At 37.5% G+C, this 20,844-nt stretch overlaps 1 protein-coding gene across 3 annotated transcripts in view; it reads left to right on the plus strand.

The window, feature by feature from the left end:
- The window catches only part of cntn5 (contactin 5), a 356,151-nt gene that overhangs the window by 285,958 nt on the left and 49,349 nt on the right, over window positions 1-20,844 (plus strand). For all 3 annotated transcript variants that reach the window (XM_017701954.2, XM_017701955.2, XM_037540216.1), the window contains 2 exons: window positions 15,222-15,349; window positions 19,393-19,568. In XM_017701954.2, coding sequence (XP_017557443.1) covers window positions 15,222-15,349; window positions 19,393-19,568 — 304 coding nt within the window. The remainder of the gene's footprint in view (window positions 1-15,221; window positions 15,350-19,392; window positions 19,569-20,844) is intronic.

Genomic DNA, 20,844 nt, shown 5'->3' on the forward strand with positions numbered 1-20,844 from the left:
GTTGTGAAGATGAATTCTCTTTCTCTTTCGAATTTTCCCGTTCCACCTTAAATAGTGCTACATTTACATTTGGCGCCTCAGGCAGAATTTAAGGTGGAGCAGGAAAATTCTAACAAGAAGCTGGTGAATGAGAAGCGACTTCAGTCCCATAAAACAGTCGAATGTTGAGAGACATTTAAAAAGAAACTATTCAACTTTTGAGGAAAGGTTTTCTGGTGGAGATGGGAGGAAAATAGCTAGAGCTTAAAGCAAAGCAAAGTATATCTGCGTTTTTCGTTTGTATATTTTTTAGGCTATACTAGGACATGGTAGATATCACATACTGAGACACACTGGACACCTTGTGGCTCCAAAGGTGGTCTGATTTTTGTTGAAAGGACAAAAGGTCTCTTCTTCACATTTGGGTTGTGACTCCTGACCTAACCTGGCTTTTAATGCAGAGGGTGCTGGTCGGATTTCTCGCTCATCCAGTTGTGTTTTTTATTATATGCCGCCACAGACTGTCCGGGCACTGAACAGCCTCTTGTGTTCCATCAACATCATTATAAATAAAAATTTAGAAAATCAATTTTTGACATTTGTGGATAGATTCAGAATCATCCACATCCTCATCGCAATGCATCTAAGAATACATTTTTCCCCCTCAAACCCTAATGGATAGTAATACAGATATTTGCAAGTGTGCAAGAGAGAGAGAGAGAGAGAGAGAGAGAGAGAGAGATACAAAGAAAGAAAGAGAGCGAGAGAGACAGACAGACATACAGAGAGAGAGAGACAGACAGACAGATGGAGAGAGAGAGAGACAGACAGATGGAGAGAGAGAGAGAGAGAGTCAGAGAGAAAGAGAGACAGAGAGAGAGAGAGACAAATACAAAGAGAAAGAGAGCGAGAGAGAGAGAGAGAGAGATACAAAGAAAGAAAGAGCGAGAGAGACATACAGAGAGAGAGAGACAGACAGACAGATGGAGAGAGAGACAGAGTTAGACAAAGAGAGAGACAGAGAGAGAGAGAGAGAGAAAGAGAGAGAGAAAGAGAGAAAGAGAGAGAGAGAGAGAGAAAGAGAGAGAGCCCTTGTCCTATCTCATTGCACTTGGTAATGTTGTACTGTGATTTCACACCTTGCTTGCTTCTGAACGTGGAGTCTCTTGACACAGCGCTTGTATAAATTTATTCATGACACGATGGTAATGAAGGTGCGAATTATGTTCTGATGCATATAGTTCAGCTTTGTTTAATCTCGTCCTTTTTTTATTCTTTTTGGATAAACTTAACTGGCTAACATTATTAGGCTTAAGTTCATATTGTTACACTAACGGACAGTCTCAGCTGTGTGCATGATTACTTTGATCTTTTTAATTATATGCTAATTCATAAAGACATTTGAACTTGAGCTTGCAGCATATGCAGGGTGAAAAGAAGGCCAGCTAGGCCTGAGTTGCTCCTTTGGCTAAAGATCAAAGCTTTGCCTTTCTGTGAGGGATGACGATCCCGCCTTCATCATATGTTACCCGTAGACCACATTTTTCTCTGGTGATAACAAAGACGATAACAAATAATTCATTTAAACAAACAAAGAAATTTCGACTGTGAACTTTTAATCATTACCATAATTGCACTTGTAAGTACAAAATGAGATATTTCATTAGCATTTACTAGCATGCTCAAAACAGAACATGGATGAGGCCAGTGGCAGTGCATTTTCATCATAATTACAATTAAAGTTCCACAGTGAGCACTTTGTTAAGAGCTATGATAACAGAGCAGATAACGTGAGACATGTGAAGCACAAGTGCCATAATTTGATTAGTGGGAATGTAGTATTAGGAGCCATATCTAACATTAGAGTAGTACTGAGCCAAGCTCCTATGTGTACAAATGACTTAACCACTCTGTTATAAAGCCAGTTACAAAGGACATATGTAAACTCAAAAGTACTGTCCTTGGGCTTGTAGGGATATTTCAGTTTTTCCATCTGAATTTACTTGCCCAAATCGTAAGGCAAATTATTCAGTAACTGCATGAAATGTATTTTTTTTGTAAAAGCTTCCCTCAAATGAACAGAAAATATGTTTTATGATCATAAACATATTGCTATACAGTATGCTTACAATTTACTGCTGAAAGCCAAAAATCTTACGTGCTCTTTGTATTTTTATAAGAGTAATTTTTATGGAGCAGATCACTGAAGAGACGTCATCTAAGATCTAGTTTATAGCTCAGATTTGTGGAAAAATGGGTAGAAAAAAATTTGAAAGCTTCTTTCGCTTCTGTTATTATAAAGTTTTAAAATTACATTACCCATTTATTTGACTGTAAAGAAGACAGTTACGGCTCTCATATGACACCCACTTTCTGAATGAAGCTTATGAAATATTGAAGTTATGAAGTAAAGAATATGACAAAGCGCATTTTGAAACCACCGGTGGTTCCAAGAAGTTAAGGAGGTTAAATATGCTTTAAACATGATTATTCTATCTCTCAGTTTGTAAAATGTGTGAAGTATGTTACTGTCACAACAAACCTTCATTACCATGAGGAGCTTTTTAAGGAGTGAAATAAACATTACTTGACCTTTATAGGTACAGAATTCCTGCCTTGGATTTTGCATGGATTTGTTGTTTACTATGTTTAGATTTATTTTCATTTGTTTTCTCATTCCCAAGATTAAGTTATACATGTCATTATCACAACATTATTAACATTACTTAACTGAGAGAACAGTATGTCATGATAATGACATGTATATCATGAGATCTCAAGAAAACAAAATTTGTTATCTTGTGATATAGAACCCCATTTCTAAAAATGTTGGGACACTCTGAAACATAAATCAAAATAAATTGCAATGATGTGCAAATAATGTAAACCTATATTCCATTTAAAATAGTACAAAGGCAACATATCAAATACTGAAACTGTTTTGTTTTTTGAAAACTATAAATTGATGCCAGCAACATGTTCCAAAAAGATTTACCAGTTACCACTGTGTTTCATTACCTCTTCTTTTAACAACACTCTGTAAGTGTATGGGACCTGAGGAGACACTGCTGTAGTTTAGAAAGTGAAATGTTTTCCTGTTCTTGTTTGATACAAGATTTCAGCTGATTAATAGTTCAGGGGCTCATTTGTCAACCACTGCAGTGGTTCCATTGGGTTCCATTAAAATTAGAGTATGTAGAGTATTTTTTTTTCCCGACAACAGCGACATACTAAATATTAAGTGTTTATCATTTTATTTCAACTATTGATTAATTTGCGGGATAGCTCAACACTCTTGTGTTGTCCTGCTCTCACCCACACTGCGCTGGTTACCCACCTGCTGCCACACTGGGGGTGAAACCCTCAGAACTGCAGACAAGATTGATTGGCAGTTTTTTTTTGGCAGTGTTAACATACTTGGCCAATAAATCTGATTCTGATTCTGATTCAGTAATTGATTGCTTGTGGCATAGTTGTTAATTGTTTTTCCCACATTTTGTCTTTTCTTTTTATCTAAACAAGCAAAAAAACAAAACAAAAAAACAGTAGTACTGACTTGAGTCCATCAGTACAGAACATGAATTGAATGTAAATGCTAATGTGTTGGATAACTCACTGTTTTAATTATTTATTAATCATGTAAAGACTTTATCAGAATTAATATAATTGATCATTGGGATTAATTCATTAGAATAGTACAGTCTCTGAGTTTTAAAAGTTTAAAAATATTCACATAAGCATGTACACACACACACACACACACACACACACAAACCCAAACCTTAACTAACAGGTGCTATACTGCTCTTAGTCCCTGACCCTCCACACATTTATCATGGGTCCTGCTTGCCTGCAAGTGGACACACTGGAATTATTTACAAGCCTTTTCTGCTGACAGTGGAGGTGTTGCAAAGCAGGCAATTTATTCAGAGAAATAGCCACTGGGACTTGCGTGCTCTTTTCAAATGGTCCTGCAAAATGGGCTTGCTAGCCAACAAGTCCAGGACAATGCTCACTCACACACACACACACACACACACAGCTCAGCTCTGACCACAGAGGAGTGCTAAAAATGTTCATACACAGCACAAAGCGAGTTCTCACCTTGACACCTTCTCCACTTACTAGTGCTTATCAAGCCCTAGTTTCATTCCCTCAAATCAATAATTTAGCCATAATGCTGTGGCCTGCATTCAGATGCTGTTTGCCCTTCCAGTGACTACACAGGCCACTGAAAGAGATACAGTGATTTCAGCACGTCGAATTGTTGAGGTCAGCGCTGTGGCTTAACAGCCATAAGCTCATACAGAATCATTTATAAAGCCATACACGTCTTATTTGGAATTATGTCGTATGGCATGTGATAGATGTTTGTTTATAGACAGTGACTGGAGGTCCACTGATGGATGGGTGGGATCACACGTCCCCAGAATGTTGTGTTCTGTAGGTAACAAGGTGATGAATGGAACTGGAGTCTATGTGATCTGATAAATAGCGCAGCAGATTTGTCAGGGCTTTTCAATTCATTGTATTCTCTTCTATCTTAACTTGGCAAGGGCAGACATAGGCTTCTTTTGTTTGATTTCTGCTATTCATGCTGTCTGCTGCTCGTCTGGCGGAAATGAAGATGAAGGTGAAAGAAATGAAGGTGAAAAAGAAATAAAAGCTGTTGGGTCGCTATAGAAAGTTACTCCAAGACATACTACAGTATGACCTAGAGCATGACCAATATTGGCTGATGAAATCGGCCAGTGTTAAGGTTTTGTGTACTGTAAGAAATAAAGGTATCAAGGTACAAACAGTGTAAAGGATCCCTCAAAGGTACAGCAGTGGTTTTAAGGTCTGATTGGGAACCTTAAATGAGCTATTCCAGGTGAAAAGTTCGGATTTATACCTTTTCATAACCGAATGTTTTAAAACAGAACATTAAAAATAAAAAGCCTGGAGATGAGACGGGGTATGTGGAGTTTAGTGTGTGGAGTACAGTGTGGAGTACAGTGTGTGGAGTACAGCTTAGAAAATATCATTCCAGTGGATTATGGTACAGTTATGTTTCCTGACTAAAGGTACTGAGATGGACCCTTGAGAGTTCCACCCCAGTTACAATAGAGGGACTGACCCAGAGCCAGTTTAGTACCTTTATTTCTGAGAGGGCAGCTACGGAAGCAGAACCTTCTGCAGATGCAGAACCTACATGCTGGACTTCATCTATTTAATTTCCACTCAAACAGCTTTTAAGATCAAGTTAATCATTTTCAGCAGAACACATATAGGCACCTGAGAAAAACAAGCAATTTATCTAGTCCGTAAGAGAAAACACTAATATTAGAATAAATACAAATCTCATTAACACACTAGTGTGTGTCAGTATGTTCATTTAACCCTTCTCTTTACCTCCCATGGTGGAAGCCTAGTATTATTTGTAGTGATCATCTAGTGCCTAGCTTGACTAATAAAGTGCTTTATTAAGTTAAATCAGGTGTGCTGCTGATGGAAATGAACAAATCCATGCAATGGCTGAGGGTATTCAGGAGAAATCTGTTCCCTGATTTTTCTAACTAGATCAAAAAAGTTTTGTTATTTATCTTTATTCTAATTTAAGAAGCAGTAACGCACCCTCTGCCCAGATAAATAGTTATAAACAATTTGCTGAAATGTCTAAAACTTGCATAGTACTATGAATTTAACAAAATTTGCATTAGCATCACATTTTCAGTACTGTGTCCATCCTTTACCTTTATTACATCTTCCATTCTTTTCTAGAGAACTGCTTTCAGTTTTTCAAAGAAATCGGCAGTTCAGTCTCAGAAGTTGCTTGATTCTGCTTTTCATCATCCAAGTAATCCCAAACACATTCATTGATCTTGAAATCTGGACTCTGGCTTGATTTTGCAAATTTTCTCCTCTTTTCCTTTTCTCAGTAAGGCCTTATTGACATGTCTTTTCAAGTCCAGTGCATTGTCTTCTCCAGTCTTCTCTCAGTGGAAGGATGGACAGAAACACCTTTGGGTTTTTCTGATCTGAAGACAGAATAGAGCTTGATTTTAAGATTTAAGTAATGTTTATCTGGTGACCGTTCTTGTGTCTTCCAGGTCTTGCATGGTTGTTAAGACCAATTTTTCCCTTTTTTTCCCTTCAAAAAATTTTTGAATTCCTGTTTTTCACTTATTTTTCTTTCATTTTCTTGTTTATGCATGTTGATTATCTTATATCTAGTCTCAGAAATTTCTCCTGGAACAATAATAACTTGCTGTTTTGACTGGAAATTAAATACAAGAATGGTGATCTCTGACTTGCACAGTGCTGTACGCTTTGAGTCTGATCAGCACTGCTGCTCTTCATTACCTATATCATTCACATCCATGATCAGCTAGTGAAAACTGTCCAGGCCATTTGCTCTGATGTTAGAGGAAAATTACTTATCACACAGTAGGTCATACATGAAAAATATTGGTTTACAAATCACAATTCATTTGCCTTTTAATAGCATTTAAAAGCAAAGTTTGACCATTTGCTTTTACAGCTGATAGTTACACAACTAGTATAACATAATAGTTATTATAGTTGTATATATATACATATTTTAGTTTAATCAGCCAAAATGATCATGTATCAAATTTTTTAGCTCCTTTAAATGAATATCAGTGACATAGTTTGCAAACTAGGCAGTTCGTTCCACTGACCCCTCAGTGCATGACTGGAAAGGAAAAGGTGCCCAGTCCTCCAGTCACTGAGTTTACAAGTGATCTTTCCGCTGACCTGCATACAAGCAAAGATGCTGAGATGCCGAATTTCAAATGAAGTCAATTCAAGCCTGCAGTCAGTTCAGCATTGGTAATTTGACAGTGAGATGTATTATTATCTGTCAAGATGATTCATGCTGTGGGTGATGTGAAACAATACAGATCCCGCATTGCTCTGGATTTGATACAGGATTTGGTATTTTCATTATTTAGCGCATTACATAGATTTTCATACTCTAAATCAAACGTCTGGCCTGTCGACGGCTCAGACTGCAGTGACTTTGGCAGAAGGATTTTCTGACATTAGCAGCCGCCAAGGAAGCCCTCAGTAGATGGCAAGCAGTTCAATGGCGGGAGGAGCAGGGGTGCGATCGAAGCCGCCCCACGTTTATCTGCCATTGACAGCTGTGCTGAGTTAATGAAGGTTTGTAATTAACATGGATTTCCACTAATGTCTGAGGCTTTTGTATCTTAAATGGAAAGTATTAATCCCATTAGTTTTAAAGTATGAAGCGAAGACCCCGTCAGAAGCCCACAGCTTCTCGCTTCTGAAGTACAGACAAAGAATCAGCATAATTGGGTAAAGAGAAAGCAGCTGTTACTTTGTAAACAAACATTCGTTAACTTGTTCATAAATTCTGTTGTTTTGGGGTTTTTTGACATGCACATATTTCATTATATTCCATTACTGTTTGGCTTCTCCAAAAATCTGACTTTACAAATAGACAGAAGCTTCTTAAAATCAGTGTAAATGAATGAGATGAGATTTAAAGTCGTATTATTTTGGAACATTTTATTGGTCCATTAGTCATGAAGTGCTTAAGGAATGAGAAGTGGAGCTGATGTTTGCAGATGTTATAAAAGAAATAACAGTGAAATAAGTATGCTATAGTAACCTGATCAACCAGAGCTCACATGACTCTTTTCAAGAAATCACCCCAAAATGAATATACATCAAAGGTCCTTCGCTGGTTTTATTATAGGAGGCATATCACAACAGCAACATATTTTCAGTGTTGTAGTTTGTCTGTGTCATGCAGCCCAACTCAACATAACCGATTTACTAAGAGAGGAGTGATGTAAATGAAAGATTCACAAAATTAAAATATTTTGTATTATGCTGGATAAAACATAAATAAAGTACAATATGGCCTAGCATATTGGAACAAGTGCCCTAAAACAAGCTGCCTTAGTAGGGCGTAAGAGGAAAGAAAAACATTGTTTAGGAAGCGAGTGAACTTATGAAATTTTCAAGGCCGAATGGCCAAGATGGGAAAACACCAGCAATCGTGCTAGGGTGTGTTAGGATGTGCCTGGTACAATGTCTTTTTTAAAAAACGATACAGACCGGACCTGGAGATAATGGTTTCCACATGGTTTCCACATGATTTCCACATGATTCCATATGTTAGATGTATAGACATCACGTTGGACATAATGGTGGTATCATGAGATTAGGAGATGACAAAAAAGGGGTGGGATGACACCACCCCATCCTTACTGAGGGTATAAATTATGTGTACAAACCCTGTATCTGTGTGAGTGTTACCCGAGGGCCTTTGGGAAGCATTCTCCATGCTCAAGAAGAATAAATGACCAGCACTTCTGAAATCCGAAGAGTCTTCTCGTACTTTTTAGTTCGTTTGATTCTTTTATTTTCTTTCAACAAACTGTTAAATTCGTCTTATTTTACCAACCTTAAATAATACCTAGGCTTAGTAGTTAAACAAGTGTCAAGCGACGACAGGAGCTAAATACTGAGAGTCTTCTATACTTTGAGATGGTGGGGGTAGGTAGTTTAACGTCAAACACAGGCATAGTATATAAGTAAGTATTTATTTATGAAGCACATTTAAACCCAAAGTGCTGTACAAAGGGGATATGTTTAGAAAAATAATAAATAAATAAATAATGAAACAACATAAGGTATATAACAAAACAAGTTCCTGTACAATCATTTCACAGAATCAAAGGCTAACCAATAAAAATAGGTTTTTAATCTAGACTCAGTAGAGGGTGCAGACACAGTTCCACAGTCTCGGCATGGCACAGCTAGTTACAACCAACCTGATGACCTCAAGGACCTGGAGAAGGAGTAGGGTTGGAGCAGATCTCCTATATAAGACAGTACAGACCCATTTATTGTTTTTTGTTTGTTTGTTTGTTTTTTTTTCTGTTTTCTGGCCCAATAAAACATTTATTATTGTTCTTGGTTTAGTCATTTGTGTCTTCTTTAATTGCGTTAGCCTTTAGATGAAAGCAGCCAGTAGCACCTTACACACACTCACAGGGTCAAGCAAGGACCAGATGTAGAGGGACGTGTTTAAAGTTCTATACAATTTTGTGGGAAAGTCTTAAAATAAAAATCACATTACACTATATTAATATAATAAAGGACTTTAGCAGTTAGACTACTAACTCCCCTGATTCACTGCCTTATTGTAGCAGCCCAGTAGTAAATGGTCATTGGCCCTGTACCGACCCGGTGGTTGGAAACCTCTGCTATCAGGTAACTGATAGTGGTTTTTCTGTAGCTTTGCTTTAAGGAACCCTTTGAGTCATCTTTCTTTTTGTGAGTGTACTGTGAACCAAGATATTTTTTTTCTTGAGTGGGTCATTAAAATAAGGCCCTCATACTGAATGGCCTGAAATATATTTTTGGTGGCTCTTAGGAGATGTTTAAAAGTGACACTTACTTCGTCAGCATAGCTGATTTGCATATTCCTTATACCCACTGGTCCACACCATGTGTCCTTCTTTCTGTCTCAGCGTCCTTGTCGGGTCTCTCTCTCTCTCTCTCTCTCTCTCTCTCTCTCTCTCTCTCTCACCCCCCTAACATCCCCTGGCTGCTCTGCTTATGAATTCTCTATGTATGGGTTAGACTTTGTCACGCCTTCGTGCATTTCTGCCTGCCAATTCTCATCATCTCCTCCTGGGTGAGAAGTGAGAAAGCTTAGCGCTGTAAATATGTAAGCCAAACAACATAAGACAAATTAATAGGGCGGAAATAAGACTGACGTCTCGCTTTCATCCTGACTGTTTGGCTTTGGCAGAAATTGAATTTTAATAAAATGATTACTTTGTAAATATTCATCCTCACACCTCCACCAATCCAAGTTCCATGAAAAAAAAGAGGAGAAACAATGAATTCTTAGATGGAAAACATGGTCGGTCACCTCCAAGGGGAATTTGGAACTTTTTTTTTTAACTTGACTGGAACAACAGGCTTTATTGTACTCATAGAAGTTACAGTTATTGGCATAAATTACAACGGCGTAGAATATGTTACAGATGAGAAGCTTAGTTTAGTTTCTTTATGAGCAGCAGGTATTTCACTGTGTAGTAACTCTGTACTAAAAACCTTTGACACGGCTTCAACTAACGGGCCTTTTAATAGGATTAGAAAAGCTGTACAGACACATCAGACGCAGCAGTAAAAGAAAAGAGGCAAAGTAAAAGTTGAAATGGTTGGTTGGTCTTTAGTATGCTAGCTAGCTAATGCAATAGCTAATCCATTTTAGTAAGCTTTAAAACAATGTGATCTGTAACTTAGTGATTAGCTGTAATAGCAGTTGTGCTGTAGTGGCTGTTGTGTAGTAATAACTGTGCCTGAACACGACACAACCAGGCAGGAAAAGTCCATCCATCCATCCATCCATCCATCCATTTTCTAAGCCTCTTCTCTGTCAGGGTCGTGGGGGGTGGGGGGTGCTGGAGCCTTTTCCAGCAGTCATCGGGCAGAAGGCAGGATACACCCTGGACAGGTCGCCAGTCCAGGGCAGACAGACACAGACAGTCACTCACACACAGGGGCAATTTAGCATATCCAACTGGCCTGACTTCATGTTTTTGGACTGTGGGAGGAAACCGACGCAGACACGGGGAGAACATGCAAACTCCACACAGAGAGGTCACCCGGCAGGGGAATCGAACCCAGGCCCTCCTCGCTGTGAGGCAACAGTGCTACCCACCAATAATAGTTTAGTTTATTTATTGTTCATTATGTTTGGTGGTTCTGATTTAACCAGTTGTTTAAATTACACATTGACGTGCTGACACATTAATCACCATTTTGACTGACTTGAAAATTGATGCATCAGGGAATATTGTGCATTTTCTTTTACTCTTTTTATTCTGATTGTTGGTTCATTTTTTGTTTGCACTATTGTGTACATTGTTTTGCTTTTTATTAAAACTGAAGTGAAGTGAATTGAAGGTCATCACTGTTAAATAATTATTTCATAGCCAGTTGCGTTAAAAGACCCCATTTTTACCCAATCTGGCAACCCTAATCTAGCTCTGGACAGCAGTGATCGGTAGCAGAGAGCAGAAACACCATCTTTTTCACCATCATGTTAAAAATGGAAAAAAAAAACTTTTTGGTGAATCTTTGAGTGATACAGTTTTTTTAACCATGTAAAACCACAGTTAATTCACTAACCTCAGCTATATCAGCTTTAACACCCAGTGTAGCCTGAATAAATGTTCTACAGCTCTGTATAGCTAGCTAGCCTGCACACTCTCCTTTGTTTTTGGTAATAAGTGCAACTGAGAGCCTAGCTAGCAATCCAGAGAAGTAGGAAACGTATTTGGATTGCACCTGGAGTTAAAAACAATATTCTCACCTGTTTTGCAAACTGCAAAATCACAAGTCTGCATGCTAGAGGTGTAAAACTAGTGTTTGGCTGGATCAGCATTTCCCTACAGAAGTGCTTGGGTTCATAAAAGTGGTAAATGTGTCAGTCATTTGGAATATTTTGGAATATTTTGATTATCAAATGTATTAAATATCATTGAAAACTTGTTGCAGCCCGAAAAAAATAGAAGTGCAGATTCAAAGCTGTTGATAAAGGATGTTAATGGAATGTTAAATCGCTGAGTAATTATACATGCAATTGCATTATCACATTACATTTGAACAGTATTGGTACTGTATGTTATGCCTTTGACTAAGAATTTGATTTGATTTCCAGTGATCTTAACTGCTGTATTAGGAATAGTTTGAACCTTTCGCGCAGTTCATGTTGAAAGTAGCAGGTCTAGATGTCTGGTACTACCCCATGTGGACTCGAGTGCTTAGGCCTTTGCATTATGCAGGAGATGCTTCTTTTATTTAAACTCCACTTTTACTGTGATTGTGTTTCTCAGGACTTTAGACGAGGGCTGGCACGTTCTGTCTTTGAAGCTAATTCGTTATATCAGTGCAGAGTGAAATAGCTCTCTGGAACTAGTCCTCAGAACACTGCGTGAGAGTGGAAGATAAGATAGAAGTCAGACTTTCCACTTATCTTTATTATTATTCAATTTCCATTTTCTGTCCTTTCTCACTGTGAAGAATGCAGCATCAATCTGATTGTGGAGTGTCTTCTTTTTGGTTTAGGATATTTAGATAGTCTCTCTGACATGGTTTTTATACACATTAGCAAATATTTATACATCCTGCAGTACTGTGTGAAAATCAAAGACGACCAATGACTTTTAAGCACAAATCATTTTATTCATTATTTCAACATCAAGCAAAAGCAAGAAACATATGTAACAGAGTATTATACAAAAGTATAATATCAAGTCAGTCAGTGTTTATTTTTTTATGTTTATGCACTTTTCCATCTTAAGTCTGTGTCCTCAGCTGTGTCCTTCCAACAAAAGCTGCTCCCAAAGGTGTCACTGACATTCTGTTCCCCTTCAAAGAGACTCTGACGTTTACATAAGCTACACACCTTAGCAACCTTGCAGAATTCAGACATTTATTTACATGAAAGATATATTTCTTAGGACATTAAATGTAAGATATCCACTCGCACAAGTAAGGTGAAAGTCAAAGTGAAAAAAAAATAAAGTTTAAAAACTTAGGCACAGAGAAAATGGGATTCCTCCCAGCCATGCAAGACCTGGAAGAGCACAAACTGTGACCATCAAATGTTCGAGAGAAAAGAGAAGATTAAGCTCCGGACCATCTTTCCACTGTGAGAAGATTACCCAACACTATTGATCTGAAAGATTGTAAAAACTTGCACTAGACACACTGGACATCTGAGATTAGGTTTCATTAAGTCTACATTTAAGATCTTGGAAAGTAATAAAAGGCAGTATATATGCGGGCATGCGGTCGCCCCCTGGTCCGCAGTAGTGGCTGCGAGAGCCAAAAGGAAGGGGGAGTCTAAACTCTGAGCCCCACAATAACCCACGAAAACAGCAGAGAAAGGATGAAATCTGCAAGGAACTGGAGGACGGCTAGCCCCAAGCCCCATCTCCCGAGCACCGCCTCCAGTCCTGCCATCAGGGAAAGAGAGCTCATTGCTCCTCCTCCTCGTCACTGCCCCTGCTCCACTTCTCAGACGCCGGGGGCAAACGTGAGGCAAATTAAAGCGGTGCCCAGGAGGCGGTGCTCAAGACACCTTACAGGGGCAGTCGTAGGCTGAAGGGTAGGGAACCAGCCTTGTGACCCAAAGGGTCACTGGTTGAGTCCCCTCAACTGATACTACATGTGCCCTTGAGCAAGGCACCTAACCCCCAATTGCTCCCCGGGAGCTGTGGATAGGGCTGCCCACTGCTCCGAGCATGCTCACTGCCCCCTAGTGTGTGCGTTCATTAGTGTGTGAGTGTTTCACTGCACAGATGGGTTAAATGTGGAGGTCTAATTCCTCTGTGTGCAAACACAGTAGGCTAATGGCTCTGAATTCTATTCTATTTCAAGTTTTGTCTGGACTGGCATGTAGGAGGATCAGTGCATTTTGGAAATGTATAACAACATCTGAACTTGATGATATGCTCACATTTTAATGTCATGCCTTAAACCGTGGAAAATGTTTGATAGGGATGAATTCATTTTACAGCTGGAGGACCCCTTGCGCATTGATACGAAGATCAAGATGTGTAATAGACTGGATTCTAGAATCCAGACCTCAACATCACTGAATATGGTTGAAGAGTTCAACATTAACTTTGTCCCCAAGCTGGATGAGAAGCAGAAAATGAAAACAACTTCTAAGACTGAATGTTAGAAGTGTTTACCAGAAAAATGTCCCTTCAGATGTCTTTGAAAAACTGAAAGCAAGTCTCCAAGAGTGAAAGGAAGGGCACAATAAGTACTGAAAATTAAAGATCTTGTGCTTGACTGGAGATTAATTTAAGTGCGCTCTAACTTTTGCTCAGTACTGTAAGTGTCCAAACATTTGCAGACTTCATCTCATCCAACGTTTCTTCTGAAATCAATGGTATAAATAGGGAGGTTGCACCCCTTTTGCTGCAGAAAAAATGGAGATACATGTATTTCTTTGGACAGCGACAGTACACTGTTCATATCAAAGTGCATCAATGTAGGTCTGTAGATAATTGCACCAGTGCTACAATAATACATGTCTAAAATGAACATTGCAATCTGGGCTGTTTTATTTATTACCTCATCCTCCTTGCTTCACTCTGCTAGAATATAATTAATTAGCTAATGGCTGTAGATCTGTAGATATGCATCTGTACTAATCCTCATTGATAGATCTCAATCTATTCATTAACATTTTTAAAAGAGGTTATTGACAATGTTATCTAGAAATCAATTTCTTAAATGAAAGTGCTTTGCCACACTTATTAGCGCAGCATAATTGCATTTCATTGTTGTGTTCAGATTATAGATTGAAGCTGAATCTAAATACTAAATCTTGATTCATTTCTGGTCCTGTTGGTGTATTGAGTCCTATTGAGTTCTCCTGCATTAAAATGATTATAAACCAATATTCAGTACAGTTTAGTAGGGTGAGTTCATGTAAAAGTGGGAAAGCTTATCTATCTATCTATCTATCTATCTATCTATCTATCTATCTATCTATCTATCTATCTATCTATCTGTCTATCTATCTATCTATCTAACTATCTAGCTATCTATCTATCTAGCTATCTATCTATCTATCTATCTATGTATCATATATATATATATATATATATATATATATATATATATATACACATCCCTCTCCGTCCATCCCTCCCTCCATACATACATACATACATAAATACATACATACATACACAAAATATCAAGGCTTTTGATAAAGGGCTATTAAAAGTGGAAGCAGTATCCCACTTTATTTCTCCTACACTGACTATCCTAAACCAAAAGTCACTAATAAGAGAAAAATTGTCTTTATGCAGATGCAGAACTCAAAAACAAATATTAGTATATTTTTTCAGAAAAATTTAGAAAAAATTAACTTTATTACTCAAATGTGGGTGATTAGGTTTAATAGACTATCCTGATGTGTGGCTGCTTTACCTGAAGTTACCTTATTTTGTTGTTATTGACAAAAATAGCCTATCGCCAGCTCTTACAACTTTGTGCAAAATGTTAAATTCTTGATTATGCAATATACTTCAAATATTAATTGAGTGTTATTCAGTTCTTTGTTTTCATATTTCGACTTCAGAAACAGTGGCTAAATATTTCGGCTGCATAACAAATCAAAATTCTTTTGATTTACACAGTTGGTCTCCTGTATTTTACAGAATTATGCTGCTCCGCAACAACACACTGCGTATTGTCAACTCCAGCCGTGCTGATGAGGGGAGCTATGTGTGCCGGGCTGAGAATCAATTCGGATCAGCTGAGATGACCACCACACTACTGGTCAAAGGTACAGCGCCTCTACCAACTTACCACATCTCAGCCGCAAGGGATGCATCCTTCATTAGAGTCTTCCAGAACTAGTACATTTGTGGAAAAGCTGAGCTTCCAATCACAAAACTAATTAGCGACAGTGCTTTTTTCTGACTGTCAGTATCAGTAGCAACTCTAAGGTCACTGTCTCTGTGCTTTCAAGTTCAAGTTGAGTGATAATTTTCACTGACTTGAATTAGTTTTCACGTAACTTGGTCATCTAAATTTGGTGTAACTTGGCAGGGTTGCCAGATTGTTTCTGTAGTTTCTAGCCAAAAAAGTTCAAAACAGACCAAAATGCATTAAAAACCACCTTAAAAGGATCAATTGGCAGTATTTTTTTAATGTTTAAAGAAATGACATGTATCTGTCACTATTAACATTCTTCTTAAAGAACATTTGCGCCATTAAAAATTGTGGGAATTTTAGTTATATTTACATCACTAAACTGGTCTATTTCCCTTTTTATAAATGTCAAAGTAAAATGTCTGGAGTGTTTTCTTTCTCCCTGAAAATAGAACTATTTAGTGTTTGAGGGGGACATTGATAGGTATGGTGTTGCATACATCTTTAAAACATATAACTTAGTATAATTAGTGATTTATGTTCAAATTCAATCAAATTTGCCCAGTATGCCTTAAATCTGTCATTTCTCTGTAATAAAACATGACCTCAATCCAGTCTTGTAATGTTGGACGATTTGGTTGATGCCAATTTTTAGTTCAAGCTTTTTTCTTGTTGCCAGGAGTATCCTGAAGTACTTAAAACATGTATTCACTTTGAGCCTCCTAAATATTACATCTCTGCTTTTAGCCTTCATATTATAAACAAAGGGCTTTCAGTTTAAATTGATTATTAAAAGTATCTGATATTAAATATGCAGCTCAATTTGTAATTAAAAATAAAGCCTGTCTTGCTGTTAGTTTTAGCACTGAGCCTAAACCCAAGAGGAACAGAAAATCAGTAAAAAACATGTCTACCTTGTGCAAAATTTTCATTTTTACTCATAATAGCCAATAGAATAAATCACCTTCAAAATTATTGCACTTTCATCTCACAGACACTCCAGACTAGCAATTTCTTGAAAATAAAAAATCTTGAAAACAAGTACTACAACTTGTTTTTTTTTTAATTAAATTATTTTTTAAATTAAGAAAATACAAAAGTAGCAGGCGCTAGGTACATTTTTGATCAGAAATGCATAAAGATATCAAATCTCTGCTAGCTTTTACATGTCAGTGACATATCTGAGGATCCCAGGGTCTCCTGAAAATAACAACATATGGCATGTGTGACTGTCACATTTAAATAATTGAAATAATTGCAATTGGAATTGACCCATAAAATACCAAAAAATCCCCAAAATATTAGGTGTCTATGGGTTCATTGTAAATGTATTCCTCGTTTGGAGAATTTAAGTTATTTCATCATTCTATCATGTTATTGCATGGGGGGACTTTTTTTTCTCCCTAATATAATCATTGGTCATTTCAGGTGCTACCTGGGCCTCCTCCTAGAGGTGGGCAATATGATGATTTTATCATTATTGCGATTCATTTTTCACGATAAACAACGTGCTTATGTGAGCATAATGTGGATATCATCCGTACTTAAATAAATGCATTCATTACAAAGAGAGCAGGATTGGTCCTGTTTAACTGAATTTAGTATGTCAGTACGAGAAAAAATTCTACTAAAGTACTCATAGGACAGTGTGTACACTCAAAGGCCATCTTAACACTCATGAAAAAAATCTGATTTTAGGGCAGGATGAATCAGTCATTGACATGCTGCACTTCATCATCTGACTGAAGCTGGTGGTAAACTCTACGTAAACACACCAGTAGATGACTGCAGGTTTTACACACCTGCATGGTACTTTGTCATGCGGCCATGACTCGCTCTATGCCTGAGGCTGAGCACAGCATGACACTCTCCTTGCTTAAGAGAGTGATCACACAACTTCAGTCGACAACTGACAGTATAAAAGTCTCCCTAATGGCGAATCTGCCCAGTTCCAATTATTAATGCGGCACCTCAGGATATTTTCCACTTTGTTGTTCTGAGGTGACGCTGAGCATGCTTGGCTGTGCCTTCATTTCTGTAATGGGATGCCAGTGTGAGCTTCTTTTGTGGCTGTATTTGTATGATCTGGTTATGCTCCCTGCTGTTAGCAGCAAAAACCACATGTTTTTAAAGTTTCTATGTTGCTATATCTAGAGAGATCAGTACCTGTGCACTGCCAGCAGTGTTGTCAGTAAGCTTGAAGGTTATCTACACACTGAGGGAAACTCTAGTAAAATCACTTTCACAATTTCAAAATCAGCCTTATTCATCATTTTGTGTCAATTTGACTCAGAATGACATGAGTTTTAGACAAGAGGAGATTCTCTCAGCCTTAAGGTGATACTGCTGTTACATGTGTACTCCAAATATTAGACAAGACAAGCTCATTTATCTTTTGATAATCATCAAACCTTTTGGCGAAAAGCAAATGTGTCATCAGATGTTTGAGACCTTTTAATCTACATAAATTTGTTAATTTAATGTTGTATCTTCATTATATTTTGTTAATATAAGCTCTCTCTAAAATTGATGCCTGCAACATGTTCCAAACAAGTTGGGACAGGGGCAGTTTAAGACTAGGAATGTTGTTAAATTGAAAGAGGTGATCATGCTTTGGTACAAAAAGAGCATCCAGGAAGGATGGGAGACCTTTACAAGTAAAGATGGGTCAAGCTTTGCTTCTTTGTCAAAAATGCATCAGCAAGTACTCTAACTGTTAAAAAACAATGTTCTTTAAATAGCTTTCTTTGCAAGAATTTGAGCTATTTCATCCTCTTTGGTACTGAGTATTATTAAATTATGCAGGGAATGCAGAAAAATATCTACAAGGCCAAAAACTACTGAATGCATGTGATCTTCAATCCTTTAGACAGCACAACATTAAAAACAGACTTACTTCTATGATGGATATCACTGCATGGGCTCAAGAATACTTTGACAAACACTTGTCAGTAAACATATTCGTGGCTGCACTGCAAATTAAGACTGTGCTATGCTCAGCAGACATCATATGTCAACAACATCCAGCTCATCTGAAACAGACTGAAGAATATAATATTAATATATTATATAATAATATAATAAATATATTATATTATAATATATAATAGTATAAATGCGAGTCAGCCTTATTCAGGAAATAATGGATGTTGTGTTCACTGGGCCAAAGAAGTAAAGGACCATCCCGATTGTTACCAGCATAAAGTTATAAATCAAGGGTCTGTCATGGCTAATATATGTATATATATATATATATATATATATATATATATATATATATAGAGAGAGAGAGAGAGAGAGAGAGAGAGTAAGTGGTAAGTGGAGCTGATACAATGGATAATAACCTTCTATAACAAAAAATTATACTTTTGAAACTGGATCAATTGGTGTCTTTAGTCCCCAAACGATTTTAATGTGCTATTTAACAAAAAGGTGTTCACATAGTGGTTTATGGAACATTTTGCAGGCATACTATGTGGAATGAACATATATTTAGAATAGAGTTCATATGTTAAAATGTCAAATAATTAATTTAATACAGGTCAAACAAAATGTACTTGTTTTTCTTTTGGCATTTTATACTGTCCAAAATTTTTTGTAATTTAAATGGTATTTATTTTTTGATTTTCACAGTAATGTTCACACAGTGAACTGAGCTGAGACTGCTAGATCAAAAAAAAAAACAGCACACGCCCAACACACAATTGAATTCTAAACCCAAAATCTGGTTTATATACAAGTAGACCATTACTCAGAATGATAGGACATGTCACATTTGATGTGAACAAATGCTTCCCCATCCATCACTGTATTGGCACCACCTTTCTTGAAATACATAAAAAAGAATGGGTTTTGAAAGCTGCTGCTCTCTGCACGCACCCTGAGCTCCTCTCTCGTAGCCTTGTCTGTTAAACCCTGTTGTGAGACGACAGTGTGACAGCTTTGTCCTTGCAGAGGCCATGAAGGTGGAGCTGAGCCCGAAGCGTGTGGAGGTGACTGTGGGGGAGAGCGTGGTGCTCAGCTGCAAGGCCACACACGACCCCTCGCTCGACGTCAACTTCCTCTGGCTGCTCAACAACCAGCCGCTCAACGCCCAGCAAGACGGCGGTCACTTCGAATACATCCGAACAGTAAGGGGAAATCTTCTCTCTGCTGATGCCATAAGAGGAGGTAGAAAGTGCACTACTAGGCAGCGTTCAGGTGATGCCTTTTTAAGGAAGAGATCAAAAAGAAACAGGATGTGCAATTGATTGACAAATAGGCAAACACCAGACAGCATTTTGTGCAATGTGACAGAGAGATGGTAGACACTGTGGAACATATATGGACCATTCTACCAAATAAAACTGTTTGAAGTATTCAGATATTCAATATTGACAGTGATTGTGTTATGATCTCTTTAACCCAAGGCATTAATAAAAATAGTAATAAGCTAAATACATACAAAATCATAATTTAAAGGGAACGTTCCGTTGGAAAGTGGCTGTAACAGCCCCTAACCCCTATGTTTCAACTTCAAAATAGTACTTACACATGCTACCTAGAATCAAATTTTAAAATTAATTTGAAAGATTTGAATTTGTCGTGAGTTTGAGTAAAAAAAAATTTTCATCGCTGTTTTCATGCCTCTTCTGAAACACAAAAAAGTTTTGGTCCATAGGCAGCAAACTATTTTGGCCACACCCCTGCATTTCAGAGCAGGAGGTAAAACTGAAATGCTGTGTCCCTCTTGGCCACATGATGAGCAGTTAGATCCCATAGTTTTGACGTAAATGTGCCTCATGTGAAACATTAATTGTCACTAATTGTCACTAAATGCATATTTTCTGCAATTAACTTTTTTTTGTATTTTTTAATGAAAATCATTATGGATTTTATAATGATTGTATGTGTACTGCTGTTCATAGCTGTGTTTACCAGCTATATATTCACAGAAACGTTTGGTAAAGTTGCAGAAGTATTATTATTTTATTATTAGTTTTACATTGTATTATTATTATTTCACAGCACATTACATCTGCTCTGCTGTGTCAAATATAGATGATAAAAATTCATGTTCTCATGTCTGAGTGAGCAAAATCAAATGACTGGTATTGGAGTGACAGAAAGCAGAATCAGACCTGTTCTGTAGTGTATAACTAATGTAGTTTTAACTAATATAGTATAAATGTTAGCAGTGAAGTTTCCACCTAACTGATGTTCAAATAACACCCTTTTAGCACATAAAGACTCAGAGAGCTCAAAATCAGTGTTGGGAGTGAGAGCCAGAATTGAACATGTTCTGTAGCATTTAGTCTGTTAGCCATTGCTGAGCCACTCTTGTATGTAGTTTTCTTCAGAATTTCCTGGTCTTGATTTAGCACCACAGCAGATGGAAAAAGAAACTGTAACTGTTCTCCTGAATCC

This window comes from Pygocentrus nattereri, chromosome 7 (genome assembly GCF_015220715.1).
Source record: "Pygocentrus nattereri isolate fPygNat1 chromosome 7, fPygNat1.pri, whole genome shotgun sequence".
NCBI classification, from domain to species: domain Eukaryota; kingdom Metazoa; phylum Chordata; class Actinopteri; order Characiformes; family Serrasalmidae; genus Pygocentrus; species Pygocentrus nattereri.